We start from the raw sequence: 19954 nt of genomic DNA, 5'->3' as shown, positions 1-19954 counted from the left end.
AACAAAATTATTGACCCACACGCATAATGGTATTTCAGGGGATGTGGAGAAGAATTCACTATTAGGACTGTTTGAAAAGAATGGCTGATTTCTTGGGTAATAGAGCGGATCTACACTCAAGAGTCTCCAAACTCAGCACATTAGACAAAGAAACATCCACTTGTGAAAGATTCAAGGGAAATGATTCAAACAAGATTTGTTCTAAACTGCTACTAAATGGCTTGTTTTTAGCACATCGTAAAGAAATTTACAGGGGCATCAGTGTTATCTAGCAGCTAGATAATTGTATCTTCATCTCAGTTCACATCCACTACAGAGCTGGAGCATCTTAACATCTGTTTGGGCGGTGAAACAACAGCACTATGGGAAGGAATTAATGAGTAATATGCCTGCCGTGCTCTATTAGAGACTTTATGCTCCTCTTGATTATGAAAATTTTACAGCATCAACAAATCTGGAAGGCTATGCTCCATTGTCATACACCGGATTGATTTTATATATCTGCATTCGTTTTGCAAGTATACTTCTGGGACACAAAATAGCAGCACACTGGATATGTGCTATAGGCTAGACATCAAGGTTGTTATGTGCCGCCTTGTGTTTGCAGCTGTCAGTAAGACACACCTGCTCATATGTTCACTCATCTGTGCTATACTATTTCCTAGGTGTCATTTGAAATGGAAGGCTAAATTTGAGTCAAAAATAAGGATGCTGTTTAAATCAGGTTTTTGTTGTATATTTTGCTATTTTATGCAAAGAAGCATAATCAAGGACAGTTTCACAGTGGCCGCAGTTGCTGCTGGTGAATGAGAATGACAGATGCAATTATGGCCGTAACTGACCTGAGTGTGTTGATATGAGCACAAATATCAGGGTGCATAACTGGAGCTTGTTATCTATAATGCAATTAGCCTGGCTGGTGAAGCTAAATCCCCAGATCAGTTTATTGGTCATAAATGAATGAAGTAAATCAATAGCATGTTTTCATCTAAAGGCGTGTTTGAAAAATGACTGTGCAGGATAGAAAAAAAAGGTGTTTTGAAGGAATAGTTCATCTGAAAATGAAAATTAGCTGGAAGTATTTTCACCCTCAGGTCATTCAAGATAAGTTTGTTTCTTCATCAAAATAGATTTGGAGACATTTAGCATTACATCACTTGATAAGCAAATGGGTGCTGTCAGAAAAGCAAAACAATGATTCAAAAGTCCTGTATCTGTAATATTGTTTTCTGCAGTCTTGTCTGAATCAGAAGAAATGTGCACATATCTAGCACCGTTTACAAGCGAAAACAGTACAAAACAGTTCTAAACCAATATGTGGGTGGAATTTGATGTGAGAGGACAACAGAATATGGACTTTTTCACTGGAGGAGGTATTATTATGGATTATGTACTCATATTTTGGCAAGAAGTGATGGTTTCAAGTTAAAACACCCTATAGGGGTGTATTTGTTTCTTACAAACATGCAGCTTTTCGCTTCACAAGATGTTAATTGATGGACTGAAGTTGTGTTAGATTACTTTTGTATTATTGTGAAGTTTTAGCTGTTCATCCTATAATAAAAAATGTGTTATTATTTACTCACCTTCATGTTATTCCAAACCATATGTTTTTTTTCCTTTTGTGGACCAGAAATGTTTAGCAGAATGGCTGTATTGCTCTCTTCCATGTAGTGAAAGGGTTGTCAAACTCAAAAGGTGTTTCATATGACTCATGCTGTATATTTTGTACAAGTCTTCTGAAGCCATATGATGGCTCTGTGTGAGAAATGGACTGGAATTTGTATTTGTATTGAAACTATTGCTTGACAACCATCAAAACTCACTGTCATTGTATGGAAAAAGCAGTTTGGGCTTTCTGCTATAAATAACTCCTTTTGATGCACAGAAGAAAGAAAATCATACTAGTTTTGAAAGACATGAGAGTGGGTGTTTTTTTTTTGTTTGTTTTTTTTTAGGTGAACTATTCCTTTTTTGGAGAACTGGTAAACACTATAAAAGAAATGTTTAAATATTCTTAAGGGTCAGTGATGAGTGCTAGGTCAAATTTAGGATTACAAGCCTTTATGGTTTCTGATGCTCAGCGAAAAATCGGTTGGGAGAACAGAGTCCAACTGGTTCTGGAAAACCCTTTACAGCCGTTTTCCTGCCTCACTGAAATCGCTCATTGCATTTCAAGTCACAGAAGCAGCTTTAGTTCCTTACTGCTGCCACAATGACGCTCTATCAGCAATCCTCAGATTTCTAGGGTGTACTCAACCTTGACAGCTGCCTAAATTTTAGCTGAATGCTTTGAAAACCCAGTGCCGGATTTGATTAATGTATTAGTAGCTTAATTTATTTTTTTTCAGCTTAAATATTACAATTTGAAAATCAGAACTGAGAACCTCTGCAACTAAAGCACATTGTTTTAGCATTGTTTGCACTGAAAGTGTTTGTGGGACTGTATATTATATATTATATATATGCTCTTCATTGTAAGACAGCAGTTAGTTTTAAAGATTAAAATACTAACTCATCTGCTAATTGCGCTTCAGTCCCAGCACAGTATGAGAATACGCCGAAATAAAATGTCAGTTAAAATATTAACAGATATTATCATAGTTCCCTGTCAGAAGTGACTCTCACAGCTTCCTCTGAGGCAGACAGAATGGTAGGCAGAAACGGAACGTACCGCTGTTGAAATGTGTGTCACGTCTAAGAAGATAAAACTTCACTTTTCCAGAAAAACAGACACTTTAGTGTTCTGAACAAATCAATTCATAATTCTGTCAGCTTGCTGTATTTGAACTCGTTTCCTTTTTCACCTCCCTGCAGGTGAATGGTGATGACAGCTACCTGAATGCAGTGCAGAATACAGGTGAGTCAATACAGGTCTTCTCTGTTTTAGATCCCATGTTCACTAAAACATTTTATGATCGCTCAAATCACATACAAAGGTGGTCAAAAATGCATGTGATTCTAGTGTAAACACTAGTCGGTCCTGATGAGTCTCGGACATCATTAAAGGGCTGGCTTCTCATCTGTCAACCACTGTGCTAAAATAAATTTTAAATTTAGTTTCTGACTTAAAAGAATATAATAAAAAAAGGGAACTGTGTGCAGTGACAGATAATGTGCTTTGCGTAAATTCAAGCTAAATGAATACACAAAAAATGTAGATCATAAAGCATCTGACGTTAAAGGGGTCATCGGATGCAAAACTAATTTTTACATGTTGTTTGAACATAAATGTGTGTTGGCAGTGTGTGTACACAGCCACCCTATTATGATAAAAATCCACCCAAATCAAGCCATTCTCAGCTTCTTGTTAGTGTGACGTTACACCGACAAAGGCCGCTTCCCCGATAGTTGATTGACAGGTCTTAACTTAGACCTGCCCTGATTGAGCTGTGAACACTACCACTAAGAAATTTTAACCAAAGTATGTTATAGAATCATATCAGATTGTGGAAAATCTGATGACCTCTTTAATTCAGTACAGGTATAGTACAAAAATAACTCAAATTGTAATTTGCAATAAGAATTAAATTCAACTTTATTTCAGAACACAGTGTGCAAATGTTGCTGTGCTTTATCAACATAAAACTTTAATGAAAGAAGTCGTGTTAATCAAGTTAGTCGAGTTAATTTCACAAGAAAATTCCCTATGCTTGCCATTTCCTTGTAATGAATTGCAAAATTTGCTGCCACTTTCTGAGTGAAAATTGTTTCTACACCAATTTATTTTCAGTGCATGTAACAAATGACAGACAAATAGCAATGTGTATCATCTGGCAACCTGTGATTGCATCACCCAAACAGATCTGTTAAATTGCTTGACAAGTCATTTTCACGGTTGATGTATTTTTTTTAAAAAAAGTATATTTTTATCGAAGAGATTGCCTTTTTTAAATAGCTGGTAGGCTTCAGTTTTGCCATAGATAAAAACAAGTTGCCAGTTAGTCAAGTTCAGGTGTTATTAGGAGTCTGAAAAACATGGGTCATTAATATTTTGGTTGAAAGACTATATATTTTAAAAGTGAATATCTACAAAAAGTCACTTTAATCATTAAGAAACTAGCATATACTGTAAAAAGTACTAAAAGCAGCAAAATTTTAATTTCATGGTCTATAAAGACGACATAGACTTTCATCTATACAGATGCATGAAAAATTAAAAACAAATGCTTGTTTAGAGTTACATTCCACTATATCTTGTTCTCTCAATTCTGCCTGTGTTCGTAATGAGGCGATGAAGATGGATTTGTGATGGGTTGTCTTATATAAATAATTCATAAATTCCCCTAGAGCTCCAAAATGTGACATTTACGCCACATCACTGTGCGCTGGTCGCTTGATATCGCCAATGTGGCTGGTTAATAAGGGCAATCGCCCTGTGTTGGTGTCCCATCTTTCTGAACTCTGTCAGATTTTCTCCCTCATCTCATTCTCATATACTTCGACAGCGTGAAATTCCCCAGTACCAATCCCAGAGTGCTAATGACTGTCAGAGCTTTGATGTCACTGCATCAAGACAGATAAACAGCCTGGCTCGGACCAACCAATCAGACGACTTTATGGTGCTGGGAACGGAAAGGGCTTAGATTGAACGATTTGGTTTTCGCTTCTCAATGAAAACATAAACTGTGCCAGAAGCATCCCTCATACATCAAAAGAAATGGGTCAGCGTATGATTTTGTAGTTCCCTTGAAAGTTATGTGGTTAGATTGCGAAGCCAGATCTATAGGAAATGTGCCACAGTTGTGGTTGGAGATGCTTGGACCAAGTTATTTTGATGTGAGCTATATCCTACGACACAATGTGCAACGATTGCATGCAAAGTCTTTGTTGTGCAGCACAGAATGTCTGAAGCTTTGTACATGAAACAGTTGCCATAAGAGACCTCATTTTTGTTTTATTTAGCAAAGAAACTGCCAATGCTAATGTGAATACCCTAATGCACTCATGTCGCTTCCTGTCACCCATTGGTGCCCCACCATGCATCTGCTCTCACAGTCGCTTAACACGCCAAAGCACGTTATGTGAACCGTATCAAATATTCATTGTGGTGGGGAAATGGATTATTTGGGGAGGGAGAATGAGCTCTCCTATGGCGCAGAGCTGAGAGTGTGTGTGTCCAAGTGCACCATACGGATGCTTTGCGTAAATGACTTGATTTCTGCTGCCATTCGTTCTGCTAGTGTGCTTCCATTAGCTTGGAGCGGCACAGAGGGTGTCAGTGGCTGAAGGTGAATGAATTCCAGCCAAACAGCTCTAATACCAAGCACTGCATTATTTATTGTTCTTATCACTATTTTAAATGATTTTTTGCACCCACTGTTAACTACGTTTTGTAAAGACGTTCTGTTATATCTAAGCTATTTTATCTGATCGGTCAAATTTGATTGCTTGTAGGTTTGATATTTGCTCTTAAAATTGTTTTTCGTTCTGCAACGAAATTGAAATTCTCCATAGACGGAAGACATGTTGGATGCCTGTCTTTGTGTTGCCCAAGCTTTGATTGAATCACTTATGTCCTTCAAATTTTGATAGTTGACTCATGAGGTCAGTATTCAAGTGAATTCTTTTTGGAAAACAACATCAAAACATCACAGAAAAGATTCTTTTAGCCCGTCTTCCTCTTCCGTGCATCTGCGCCAGTCTTTGCTTTCTCAAACAGCTTTGATGTTTCATCCCCCACCTTATGTGTCAGATCTTTTTGTTTGGCGTAGAAAGGAGAAGAATGTCAGCGTAAGAGTTGATCTTTCAAGGAATGGCTGTTTGTGAATGAGCTGGATGTGTTGTATTATCAAATCCATGGTAGAGCATGCATCCTACATGCATCTCTTTCTGATTCCCCGTCGTGTCCCTTCCCCCAACGTTTTCCATGTTGTAGGAGTCATTAACACCTGGGGATCAGCCTTTTTTTCTTGCATCGTAATGGAATGGGATCGAAATGTCTGAGCCTTTGCTGAGTAAGCATTGTTGGCTCCTTGTGCTGCTCCTTACACCTCTGTTTTACACTCTTTTATTACCTGACTTCTCCTATCATTCCTATTACAGTTCTCTCTGCTTCTTTTTATATATCTCAGAATATATCTCCTCTGTTCTCTTTTATAAAAGGATTCAAATGTCAGCTGAATATTAGTCCTAAAGGGATAGTTAAATGCTATCATTATTTACTCATCCTTATATCGTTTTAAACCCATAATGTTGTTACTTTCTGTGGAACACAGTTGTTTTTAAAGAACCATGATGGAGATTTCCATGTAATGTCAGTTTATCATGACCAGGAGCTTTAAAATTCTAAAAAGAACAAAAGGCATAATAAATGCACTATGAATTCTAAAAAGCAATATCAGATGTGTCACGAATTGTGCAGGTTGGATGTCAATAACATCAGATGTAAATGATTACTGAGTGTTTCTTAATGTCGCAACATAAAAATATAATAAACACCTTTGATTAAAGAGCTGCAATATACAGATGTGGCTATTAAGAATACACCTTTTTTCATGTGGCATTATTATTTGTGAATAATAAATAGGGCTACATATAATGTAATATATTCAGGGGTATGTGAAGGTTTGGGAACCCCTTGCAGAATCTGTGAAAATGTGAATAATTTTAACAAAATAAGAGAGATCATACAAAATGCATGTTATTTTTTATTTAGTACTGTCCTCAGTTAGATATTTTACATAAAAGATGTACATATAGTCCACAAGACCAAAAAATAGCTGAAATTATTAAAATAACCCCCTTCAAAAGTTTGGAAATACTGTGTGTGGTTACCTGGATGATATACGACTGTTTTTTTTGTTTGTTTGTTTGTTTTGTGATGGTTGTTCATGAGTCCCTTTTTTGTTCTGAACAGTTAAACTGAGCACTGTGTTTCAGAAAAATCCTCCAGGTCCTGCAGATTCTTCAGTATTCCAGCATCTTTTGCATATTTGAGCCGTTTCCAGCAGTGACTGTATGATTTTGAGATCCATCTTTTCACACTGAGGACAATTGAGGGACTCAAACACGACTATTAAAAAAGGTCCAAACATTCACTGATGCTCCAGAAAGAAGCACGATGCATTAAGAGCTGGAGGGTGAAAACTTTTGAACAGGATGAAGATTGAAATATAATTTTTTTCCATTTAGTACTGCCCTTCGGAAGCAACAGAAAATACTTGCATGTTTTCGCAAGACAAATGAAGTACAATTTACCTTGATCTTTAAATTCAGAAAGTTTTTACCCCTGACTCTCAATGCATCGTGTTTTCAGTTTCTAATACAGTGCTAAATAAAAAAAAAAAATAACATGCATTTTGCATGATCTCTCTTATATTGTTAAGATTATTCACATTTTCACAAATTCTGCAAGGGGTTTCCAAACTTTCGCATGCCACTGTAGTCTACGACAATGTTGTAATTGTTGTTTAAAAAATATGCGATTTGACATGGAGTATATAACAACAACCAAGCAAAAACACACCCAGACGCTGCACGCATACACAATATGATGCGCAAGCACATTTAGAGTTAACGATTTGTCTATTAAAATATATTTAGAATTCCCCCTAAATTCAAGATAAGGGGGCGAATATGCTCCAGTATGATTTTTATATGTCATTTATATTTATATCATCTGATATAGTTAATATCACACAACAAATGACGATTTTCTAGTTTTTCTCACGATTGCAAATGTTTTATTAAGTGACTTACGTTTTTTGCTGTATTTTGACAACAAAAGTAAGTTCCACAGCAGAACTGTTTTGCGTCTCTGAGCAACACACGATGGTGTTTCGTTACTGAATCAATCAGCCGTTTGAACGAATCGGTTGAATGAATGACTCACTCATGCAGTGTTTTTCTGCCATCTACTGGTGATTTTAGGTTTAGATTTAAAGTATATTTTCCCTTATTTCCTCCAAATCATTTGAAATATCAGCATTCAATGTTTTTTTTTTTTAAATCAAATCCATTAATTATGCATTTGTAACTGCAGGTTAAATGCATTCATGTTTTGCATTAAACAGTCTGTGTAAATCCATCTAAATGCACTTTAGATGCATTCAAGTTCAGAAAGTTCATTTCTGTTACTGACGAATGTCTGCACAGAATATAAAAAATATTAAAAACTTTGGAAATCAGCTGTCCACCACAAAAGTCCTGCCAAAGTACCAGCACAATAACACGCTCAGCAAAATATCACCTAATTATCATTATCACAAAAATTCCAGAAAATATCAAGATATTATTTTTTTGTCCTTATCACACACCCCTAGTTCTGTATGGTTGTAAAGTCATTGCTCACTGGGCCAAATAAAACAATACACACCAAGATTCTATGATGTTCTGTTCCATAGATTGGGCTTCAGTGTACAGTAAGTTTTGGGTCAGTAATATTTTTTTAAAGAAAATAATACTTTTATTCAACAAAGATGCATTAAATTGCTCAAAAGCGGTAGTAAAGACATTTATAATGTTACTGAAGATTTCAGTTTCAATAAACGCTTCCTTTCAATTTTTATTCGTCAAACAATTTTGGAAAAATGTACTCTGAATGGTTTCTGAAGAATCATGTGACATTAAGCCTGGAGTAATGGCTGCTAAAAATTCAGCTTGGCCATCACAGGAATAAATTACATTCTAAAACGTACTGGAATATTATTTCACAATATTGCTGTTTTTAAGGTAGTTTAAATGATAAAAATATGCCTTGGTGAGCGAAAGAGATTTTTTTTAAAGCATAAACTCTTTAACAGTTCTTCTTAAAACAAGATGCTAGTGGGATAAGAAAAATAGCTTTAATTAAAGAAATATTCTCTGAAAACAAATGCAGTTATCAGACACAGTTTCTCTTTTCATGTAAATTGAACTTGTTTAAAAGGACATTTAGATACTTTACTGTAAAACAAGACAAAATACTAATTAAAACGAAAAGGAATGTAAAAGCAATCAAAAGCTTTTTATTCTGTGTCACTCTCTCCAGATGAAATATTTTTCAGTTTGTTCCAGACACTTTATCGACAGCATTATGGCGTTTCCTGCCCACACATCTTTATGCATCCAATTAAGCAGAAACGCACAGAACGATTTCCCTGAGGTTGGCACAACTCTTTCTGAGAGCGCTCTCCGTCATCCTGTTTTAATATGTCTAATTCAGCTCTGCCCTGATTGCAGTGGGTCTGTCTGAGCTTGCAGATGGAGACATTAATCTACTGCTGCTCTTACACACACTCACGCACACACTGTTCCTCGGTAATATATGTTTTTCTGATATCACTTGAATGCAGACAGCCTGGCTCAGAAAGTGCAATCGTATGAGTATGCAGACAACGAAGACTGCAGACGTGCCAGTCGTGACTGTGATTAACAGCCTGTTCTTTCTATTGTCAGTGATGTGTTTTCAAAGGCAAATGGATGGTGGAGGACCCTTCATATCTACAGAGCTTTCTGGTGACAGGTTCTGCTGAGTCATGTAGTGCTGGATTCGGGGACTTAAGGAATTGTGGGTTAACAGAGGATTATGAGAAGCAAAAGATCACAGCCTCTCCATCCTGACTGTCTTTGGGTCCAACACACAACAAAGTTCCTCAAAAATTGCAGACAAACATGGAAAATCTGCTGACATCTCTCAGTGGCTTTTTTGTGCAATGCCTGCAGCATTTCACAGTCCATATGGACCTCACCATTTAAACTCTCCATGAGTGCTTCCCATAGTTCTGCTCTCTTCCCCACCATGTGTTCAGTCATCCGGCGAGAGATGCATCAGCACAGTACTAAAATCAAACGCTCAAGCGCCACTTAGTAAAGTAAAGTTGGGTGCAAACTGCTCAAAACTTTAGAACAGCTCCCCTAATAATCTTTCCGACACATTATCTGGCCATTCACAGCGTGCGTGATGTTGTTATGTGAGAAATACAATTTGATCCTGATTTTCACAGCGCTGCAACCTCAGAATTGAGTTAACTTAATCAAGTTTAAATTCTGGAAGAAGACCAGCTCTGATTTTCCATCCAGCTATCTATGATTCAGGCATAATCACGTGAGGACTTCTGTTTACTTCAGTCGTTTTTCCAATCATTTCTTTTTTTCTTACGTGCTTAAACATCATCTTAGTGATTTTTCTTTTTCACTGTCGCCTTTAGCTGCTCACTGGGGGATTTGTAATAAACTCTTCTTTGTCGAGCAAAAATAATTGTTGCATTTTTGTCCATTCACTTGTTTTCAGTTTTTCTTGTGTTGCTTTGAGTTGCCCTGCCCATAGTGAAATCTCATTGTTCCAAAATCCTGGTCTGTATTAAACATCAGATATTCTCAATTTGGCTGTGATTGTGCCACATCACGCAGAAATTTTTCTTTCATTTTGGACAGACAAATTACTCGTCACTGGAAGCTTGTCAGTTCGTACCTGCTGGGACTCGTCGTAAGTGACAGTATAATTGCTAGTCATAGCAGATGTCTATCCGTGAATAAAGCCTTATGATAATTTTAGTTTCATTGACTTCTGCATTGCTGCACTTCTTTATACTCTGTCCAAATGGGTCTTATAGCTGGAATTTATTCCAGAAATGTTACATTTAGAGCATATGGAGTGAAGAGTCAATCAAATGCTGCTTTAAAACAAGAGGTTTTGTGTGGTAATTTTTTTTAATCTTAAAATTTGAGAGAGTGTATATGCAGTAACACATTGATGTAGTGATTGGTGTATGTTGTCTTGCAATTAGCGCTTAAAGGGTTAGTTCACCCAAAAATGAAAATTCTGTCATTAATTACTCACCCTAATGTTGTTCCAAACTCGTAAGACAAACCCCTTCGGACAACAAATTAAGATATTATTGATGAAATCCGAGAGCTATCTGACCCTCCATAGACAGCAAGGGTCATACCATGTTCATGGTCCAAAAAGATACCAAGAACATTGACAGAATAGTCCATGTGACATTGGTGGTTCAACCGTAATTTTATGAGGCTACAAGAATACTTTTTGTTGCACAAAATTCTAAAATACATATAGCTGCAAGCAGTGATTTTAAGCATATATTTAAAAAGACATTACGTATTATTTAGCAAGGCTGTACCCACCTAGCGTTTGTGGCAAATTAAGGTAATTTACCGTAGAATAGGGTGACCAGACGTGCCACTTCCCGGGGACACGTTCAGCACAAGATTTCAGAATTGCCCAAAATAACCACTGCGTTGATCGATCATTGTATGATATCAAAGATCGGAGATCAGAACAGCACAAAAAGCCAACATCTGGTTATTTCAGGTCGATTTAGAAATCCTGTGCTGAACGTGTCCCCAGGAAGTGGCACGTCTGGTCACCCTACCATAGAAATATGTTCCAAAAAGTTTTTTAACGTTTATGACTGTTATAGTGCAAGCTGTGGTCCGGTCCTCTTAAAACTTTGGATGCTTGTTTAGAATCACCTGTCGCATGTGAATGTCCAAGCTGCTCAGCAGGTTTCGTGAAGTTTTGAGTTTTCCTTCGGGCTTTATAGGATTTTGGGTAAAATTAGACAGACCCCTTTTCTAAACGACCCTGTTATAGCTTCCCAAAGAGTAAATTTCAACATTTATTATAATTATTGGCCTAGAGAGTCCAGAGAATTGTACTGCAGTGTTTTTTTTTTCTAGATTGAGCAAAAAACCTAGGATTAATTTACAAGTTTTCTTTTTTTTTTTTTTTTTTTGACATCTTCTCAATCATTTAACAAATTATTTGATTGACAGCAGTGGTTCTAGAGACAAAGTTGGGGCGAACAGGCGAAGTTTCATTCCGATCGACCTCCGTAAACCTTGTCTAACAGGTGCTCAAACTTGTCAATGTTTTTTGAGATACACAGATGTGCTTGTAGACTATGCGAATTTCTAATCAAATCTGCATTTGTCCGGGAATGAGCAAAGGATTCCAATGACATAATACACTTGAGCCTGCAACCGACAGTTTAGGAGTTATGACAGATATCGTACTTTTGATCACTGTAGCACCCCCGTCAGGCTGATTGGGGTGACACATTGTGAGTACTACCATCCCTCCAAGTTTGAAGTCTTGATAGAAGATACGATACGACTTGATAGAAACTATCAGTTTTACCTAGAGATCGCTGATCTGTGACCATTCTAACAATTACAGTAGGGTTTCAGTGCTATGTGCTCGAACCCCTAACAACTTTATTCAACAATTCTTCTCCTCTGCGTGCCATTGTTGTACCGTTGTTGTCTGTGCATGGTCAGAAAGCTCTCAGATTTCATCAGAAATATCTTAATTTGTGTTCTGAAAATTAATGAATATCTCACGAATTTGGAACGACATGAGGGTGAGTAATTAATGTCAGAATTTTCATTTTTGGATGAACTATCCCTTTAGGTGCAAGTCTGAAATAAATGTGCCTTCAAATCCTATACGGGTGGTGCAGCTCTTGTTGGTGAGTCTCAAGTAGGGCAGGTCAGTGAGAGTTCGGCTCCCTGCCTCTTTATTGGCTGCTCATCTTGGCTTCTCAGCACCTGCTTAGCGCCCCAGCCTTGTCTAATCCCTCGTCCTTTATGCTGGAAAAGGAGGCTGAAAAAGGATCCAGATGTCCACTTTCGCTCTCTTTTAAGGGCCTGAGGAATCAGTGCTCAGGGCTTGGAGGAGTTGTAGAGGCCAAGTTGGGTGTTCTGGAGAGATAAACAAAAGGGCTGCTGTTAGATACAAGATGCTGGCAGAAAAGCCATATTGAAAGGCCACATCTGCAGCTCTACAGATTGGCAGTTTATACAACAGGGATTATTTTTTTGGACTCTAATGACAAAAGGGGATTTTGGGAAGGATTTTGGTAGATAGTGAGCACTCTTGGAACTAAAGCTGAATGTATTTTTTTGCACGCAGACCAACAGTTACATCTTCAAATGTCACAAAAAAAACCAAAATAATTCACTGACAAAGAGCTTTTCAGGTTGACTTTTTTCTGTTTACAGAGTCTGTATATTTCAGGACAGATCTTTCTACTAAACTGAAGTGTGGTGTTCCAAAATATAAATACCTCACAGAATCATCAGATGCAATGCTTGCTGTCAGTTTATCCTGTGCCATGCTGTCAATTAGCACAGGAAATAATTTTAAGTATGAATCAAAATAAATAAATAAATGCACAGCAAGATCCTGAATGTGATGGACATATGCAGAGACTAAATTTTCACTTTGCTGTTCCTTCTTTCAACACTGACAGCTGCTTTCGGATGTTAAATGAGAAATTCTCTTGGCATCTTGCTGACTCTCATATTATGTAGATACACTGCATAGTGTCTGAACAAACAAATCAGACTTCATCACTTGCAAAATGTCAGTGTGAACGGTCAGCCTTAAAAATGGGATTTGAAAACTAAATAGGATTTATGCACAGTATAAAATCTTTTTTCTCTTTTTTTCAGTACCTCTCTCCTGCTCCGAGGGCTTCACTGAGCTGGGCTATTACAATGGCACAGTTTCTCAAACCGACTCAGGTTCGCCCTGTCTGAAGTGGACCGAATTCCCAGATTACGTGCAGCAGTATCCTGGCAGGGGTCTGGGAGAGCACAATTTTTGTCGAAATCCTGACCGTGAGTCCAACCCATGGTGCTTTTTCAGACAGAGCTCAGGAGCCATTGGTTGGGCCTACTGTGACTGCCACCAAGGTAAGTACTACAGTGTTTCGTTAAAGGTAATATTGTTTTGTCGGCGTGAATAGCCTCGTGGTTAGCGCGCCGACGTATAGCGTCGTTGCGCTGTGGGCGTCTTGAGTTCGAATCCTGGCTCATGGACCTTTCCCGATCACACCCCCTTCTCTCTCTCCCATTTTGCTTTCTTTCCACCTACACTGTCCTATCTAATAAAAGGCATACAAACTTCAAAATAAATCTAAAAAAGAAAAAAAAGGTAATACAGTCGGAGTTATATCAAAAGATGTCCTGGTTCTTCCAAGCTTTATAATAGCAGTGAATGGGTGTTGAGATTTTGAAGTCCAGTAAAGTGCATCCATCCATCATAAAAAGTACTCCACACAGCACTGGGGGTTAATGAAGGCCTTCTGAAGTGAATCGATATGTTTGTGTAAGAAAAATATCCATGTACTTAACGAGAGAGTGGCATTCCGGCAGATAACGTAGGTGTAGCGTAAGCTCCGGTGAGAATAAGTTAGTCTTGCCAGAACAAAGTATTGCTTACAGCAAAGGAAAATCAGTCTTCTCTTGGAAATCCTCCATGTTGGAAATCCTCCAACATTTTTCTTTACAAATCCTCATTTTGTAGTTTTTATTTATGATCAGTGTTTTGTTTTGTCACCATGTTTGCCTATCGTGTGCGCATATCCAATAGTTAGTGGAATCTAGAAATTACAGTTTATAAAGTTTTAAATATGGATTTTTTTTTTTTACAAAAATGAATTAATTCACTTAAGGAGGCTTTTATTAACCCCCTGGAGCTGCGAGGAGTTCTTTTTATGATGGGTGGATGCACTTTATTTGACTTCAAAATCTCAACACCCATTCACTGCCATTATAAAGCTAGCAAGAGCCAGGACATTTTTTAATGTAACTCAGATTATATTCATCTGAAAGAAGAAAATCATATACAACTAGGATGGCTTGAGGGTTAGTAAATCATGGGGTAATTTTCATTTTTGGGTGAACGATCCCTTTAAAAAAAGCATCCCACTAGCCAAGTCAATACAGCCCCATTTTATTTAATTTATTTGTGAAATTTCACTCTTTTCTGTCTGAGATCTATCACATTCACTGATTATCTATGATTTGAAGGACAATCTACAGTTTCCTGTCATAGATTACCATACCTTGTTTTGGCAAATCAATGTGAAACTCTGCAAAATAATAACGGAAATAACAGCAATTTACTTCTACCCCATGAATCCCTTCAAATTTTGCTGTAGAATATTCATGCACAGCTTCAGTGGAAAAAAAATACTTTCAATAAACAACCCTCACTGTTTTATTTTATTCATTTTAGTGTCTGAGAATTCTAGGAAAACACAATCAGTGTTTGCAATATGTGGCTTTGCGTCTGCTGAGGAAAAAGTTTGGGTCAGATCCATTAACTCATCAGGGAGTTGAATCTCTGGAGCTGTTAACGCTTCCCGCAGAGAGAAACACAGGCGTTTATGACTGAAAATCAGCTAGTGGGACGACAGCCTTTGATGTTAGAATATTCTACCATTCTTCAGCTGATAAATATGTGTTTTAGTATTTCTTTGTGTACTGCTGTCCTACTTTCCTTTTCGTCTCTTGGGAGACTGTTGTTTTGCATCAACTTTATATTTAGAAATCAATGCTTGACATTCTTGATAAAAACATTCTGTATATATCTCAGGAAAATTAGAAAAGGTTTATTCTTAAAGAAAGAAGAAGCTTGGGTAAAAAGCATCTCTGCATTCGGTGTGAAGTTGAGACAAAAGGTGACTGTGACTTTGCTAAGTAGGGCATGCTCCTGGATCAACATTGTGTTCCTGTTATCAACCAATCACATATTACTGTTAGGTTTAGAGCAGGGATTAGGGGTGTGAATGAAGTTGATAAGAACAAAGTTTTTTATCATAATTTGCCTTTGATTTTAGGAGCTTATGCCAGGGGATCTAAATAAACTATTTGCACCATTAAAAAACTGCATGTAAAATAGCTGTACTGTTAAAGGGATAGTTCACCCAAAAATGAAAATTCTGTCATTAATTACTCACCCTCATGTAGTTCCAAACCTGTAAGACCTTCATTTATTTTCAGAACACAATATAAGATATTTTTGATAAAATCTGAGAGCTTTCTGACTCTGCATAGACAGCAACACACCTGACACATTCAAGGTCCAGAAAGACAGTAAGGACATTGTTAAAATAGTCCATGTGACATCAGTGGGTTAACCTTAAATTGAACGAACAGCAGCTCCTGCATCAGCAGCACCACATGCATGCGTCGTGGTACTCTCCTGAACGCGCGCCAAACTGACACAGAAGAAATTGTTTAGTATTTATTTTTGTATTCGTTGCACACAAAAAGTATTCTCGTAGCTTTATAATATTACGGTTGAACCACTGATGTCACATGGATTATTTTAACGATGTTCTTACTACCTTTCTGGGCCATAAACGTGGTAGTTACGTTGCTGTCTATGCAGGGTCAGAAAGCTCTTGGAAATATCTTAATTTGTGTTTTGTAGATGAACAAAGGTCTTACAGGTTTGGAACGACACAATAGAGTAATTAATGACAGAATTGTCATTTTTTGGGTGTACTCTCTTTAATTCTTATTAAAATCTAGAAAATAGTGAGGAGATGAGAATGCTGGTGGTAAATAGATTTATTTAGGGCTTAACTTGGATGTGGTCTCTTGGATGAGTGTTGTAATCAACCACCCTGAACTCCCTAGCAATTACATATCAGTATGCTCATTTAAAAAAAACTAAAATCAACAGCTTAATATAATAATGTTATATATAAAAATATTCATCTCTCACTTGTTTAGGAGCAGTCAGGCTAGCAGGAGGCTCATCCTCAAAGAGTGGCCGACTGGAGGTCTACCTAAATGGCCAGTGGGGGTCGGTTTGCGACACACACTGGACAGACCGAGATGCCAGTGTGGTTTGCCGACAGCTTGGACTGGGGTAGGTAAATTTATGTTTATTTTTAATTAGAGCTGTCAAGTTAACACATTCATTTTAGGGTTACTAATGATTATTTTGGTAGTCGAGTAATTTGTTGATTATTCTGATGATTAATCGAGTTTTCACACAATATTTTTGTGGTAAATAAAATAGGCCTAACCGAACAATAAAGTATCAAAAGCAAGTAATCATACGGTTTTATTAAACAAAACTGCTAAAATGCATAATGTATTGTAACAAATTATAACAAAGGGCGCAAATGGCCTGACGATTGTTTTTAGACGTTACTGCTCAATCTAATCCTTGTTTAACATTGACTAAACAGCATTTAATTCAAAAGTCCACTTAATCCTTAATCTTTGGACAGAAATGTTACAGCCACTGTAATTTCCTGAATATGTGAACATCAAAATGTGTCAACTCAGAGTAAGTGTTTAAGCTTTTATTTTGAAATCACGGTAAACGGCATTTTAAGAAAGAAAATCAATGTATTCTCCTGTGTTTGCGTATAAATGATTTATCTTATAAATCAGATGAAATCACCATAGCGTTATGCTTTTTTATGATTTTTAAATGGGTTTAAAATCATCATGCAGCCTTGGAAAACATTCTAATAATGCACTTCATGGATTCTTTTCCATGGAAAGCCCCACTTCCGGTATTTTGCAGGCAAGGATTTTTTAAAATCGAGTATTCCAATTAAATCAATGACTCGTGATGGCTCTAATTAATTTAGAACAATTAAAGATAATTTAGAATTAATTTAGAATTAATTAAAGATAATGTGATTATTTGCAATTCATTTGAAAAATTAGTAATGCAATTAATTTGATCAAATCCAGCCCTGCTTTAATTTGACAATCTGTTAGTATCACATCTGATTTTCCACATATTTATATATCTGTGCCTCTCAGTGCGGTCAAAGCAGGGTTACTCATTGTATATTTAAATAATGAATTAAAATTCACAGTGTCTTCTGTATCTATTTTGGATTTAGCCTTTCTTAAATCATCTAAAAGTGGGTGGAAAGCCACGCCGCTGAACAGCGGAGGAGCTAACGTCTTCATATTTCCTTCCGTTTGTTGTAGTGAGATTGGCACGGCTCTCCAGCACTCATATTTTGGCCCCGGCTCCGGTCTTTTTCACTACGCCCGCCTTGGCTGCCGCGGTGATGAGAAATCCCTGCTGGAGTGCAGGAGCAGGAAGTTTGTTACGAGCGACTGTAACCATGGAAACGAGGCCGGAGTGGTCTGCGCACCACCTGAAGGTCAGTGTGCTTTCTGTGAGAGTGAAGCTAATGACCTTTTAAGTGACAAGTGAATAATAATAAACACTCCTGCATCTCGATGCCCTTGCAAAACCATAGAGCTGCCATGAAACAGAAAAAGTGCTTTTAAGAGCATCAGGGTTATTTATAAAGTCTGGTTTCAAGAATTCAGTTTCCGCCTCTGTGTCTGCATCGTAAGTGAACGCCGCAATACGACAACTAAGATTGCTCCCATTATAATCAACAAAGCTGTCTACAAGTGCTTATAATGTGAGCGTCTTGTTTTTTTCATGATGTGTCGTGCAGCACCTCGTTGCGTGTTTGCTGTGCAGACAGGGTGTAAAACCCACTAATTAAATTACAATTGCAGTTTTTTTGCTGTTCATTTATTCTTTTTTTAATAGAATGTCATCGAGTGATAAAATTCTATAAACAAATCTACTTTATGCCTTACTATGCTTTCAATTACCAGTAAGAGTGAACTATTCTCAGCTCTGTCCTAAATAACAGTATTGAAGATGTACAAAAAGTGTTTGGATCTGCTAATGATTTGTGACACTATCATTTTTCTTGAACGCTGTGAGATAAATATGAAAAATATAATTAGGTATTGCTGTAATCATCAGCTTCTGCACATTTGACTTTCAAACCGTATAAAAAATAATCATTGTTATTTATTCCCTGGTCACTTTTTCTAAAAGTGGCCCTCGAGAGACATCATTTGAGTACGTCTGATCTACATGAATACTGGGACAGAAAACCGCAGGGTGTATGATGGAACATCATGAGGATGATTATGTTATCTTTGAATTGCCATTATTACTGCTGCTTTGTCCATTCATATTGACTTATTAAATTGGCGCTTACTGAGATTAGAAATTTTAATGAAACATTTCAGTGGGGGCTCATACTTTCTTTGGTGAAATCAAAAGAGCCATACTTTCTTTTGTAGAAAGGAACAAAGAGGGGAAAAAACGAGAAAAGAGGTTGGAAAGCAAATCAATGGCGTCTGAACTCATGATTGCCTGCTGAGAGCTTTATTGAAGACACAATCTGAGGACACACGGACAGATGTGCACTGTGCTGCGTTACCAGGACAGCAAATTATGTATTTTAGTCCTCGAATTGAAAAAAGGGCTGCATATAATGTGTTCCTGATATGAATTATTATTATTATATATGAAATATTAGCAGCAACTGATTGTAGTAGTTGGTTTTGCTTCCGGTCCTAGTCTTTATAGTGAACATCAACTGACGACCCAACTCATTACCAATTGCTTATTGTGCAGAATAATTATGACAAAATAATAAAATTGCATAGAACCCAACAATATGCAAATACACTTACACAAAAAAAAGTTTGTAAGATTTTGACATGTTTTTGAAATAACTCATTTATGCTTATTAAGTCTGCATATATTCAATTAAAAATACACTAAAACAGTAATGCTGTGAAATATTATTATTACACTTTAAAATTACTGTTTTCTATTTAAATACTTTAAAATGTAATTTATTCCTGTGATGGCAAAGCTGCATTTTCAAATTTTTTTTTTTTTTTTTTTAAATTCATGAGTAAATATTCACTTTAATATGGAAGCCTGTTTCTGCCCTCTCAGAAAAAAATAAATAAATAAATAATAAAATAGTTAATTGCCATTTACAAGTTTGGAGGTGGTAAGATTTTTTAAATGTTTTTAAAAAATATAATTATTTTATTAAAAGCACAGTAAAAACGTAATATTATGAAATATTACAATATAAAATAACTGTTTTTTGTTAATATATTTTAAAAAGGTAACAATGATTTTTTTTTAAAAAAAGTACCAATTTGTAACTATTACTTATTAATATCTTTACTGTCACTTTTGATTAATCCATGCTGAATAAAAGTACCATTTTAATTTTTTTTAAAGAAGAATTTTATGCTCACCAAGGCTGCATTTATTTGATCAAAAGTACAGAAAAAAAATCAGTAATATTGTGAAATATTGTTGCAATTTAAAATAACATTTTTCTATTTTAATGTACTTTAAAATATAGTTTATTCCTATGATGCAAAGCTGACTTTTCAG

The 19954-nt window shown here is 36.6% G+C and overlaps 1 protein-coding gene across 1 annotated transcript in view; it reads left to right on the top strand.

Moving 5' to 3' along the window:
• The window catches only part of si:ch73-127m5.1 (neurotrypsin), a 44049-nt gene that overhangs the window by 6991 nt on the left and 17104 nt on the right, over positions 1 to 19954 (top strand). Inside the window, exons 3-6 of the mRNA XM_051124158.1 lie at positions 2818 to 2860; positions 13399 to 13641; positions 16474 to 16612; positions 17701 to 17879. Coding sequence (XP_050980115.1) covers positions 2818 to 2860; positions 13399 to 13641; positions 16474 to 16612; positions 17701 to 17879 — 604 coding nt within the window. The remainder of the gene's footprint in view (positions 1 to 2817; positions 2861 to 13398; positions 13642 to 16473; positions 16613 to 17700; positions 17880 to 19954) is intronic.

Source organism: Labeo rohita, chromosome 12 (genome assembly GCF_022985175.1).
Source record: "Labeo rohita strain BAU-BD-2019 chromosome 12, IGBB_LRoh.1.0, whole genome shotgun sequence".
Classification (NCBI taxonomy): domain Eukaryota; kingdom Metazoa; phylum Chordata; class Actinopteri; order Cypriniformes; family Cyprinidae; genus Labeo; species Labeo rohita.
The sequence above is the reverse complement of the archived record's forward strand: the minus strand, read 5'-3'. Positions and strand labels throughout refer to the sequence as shown.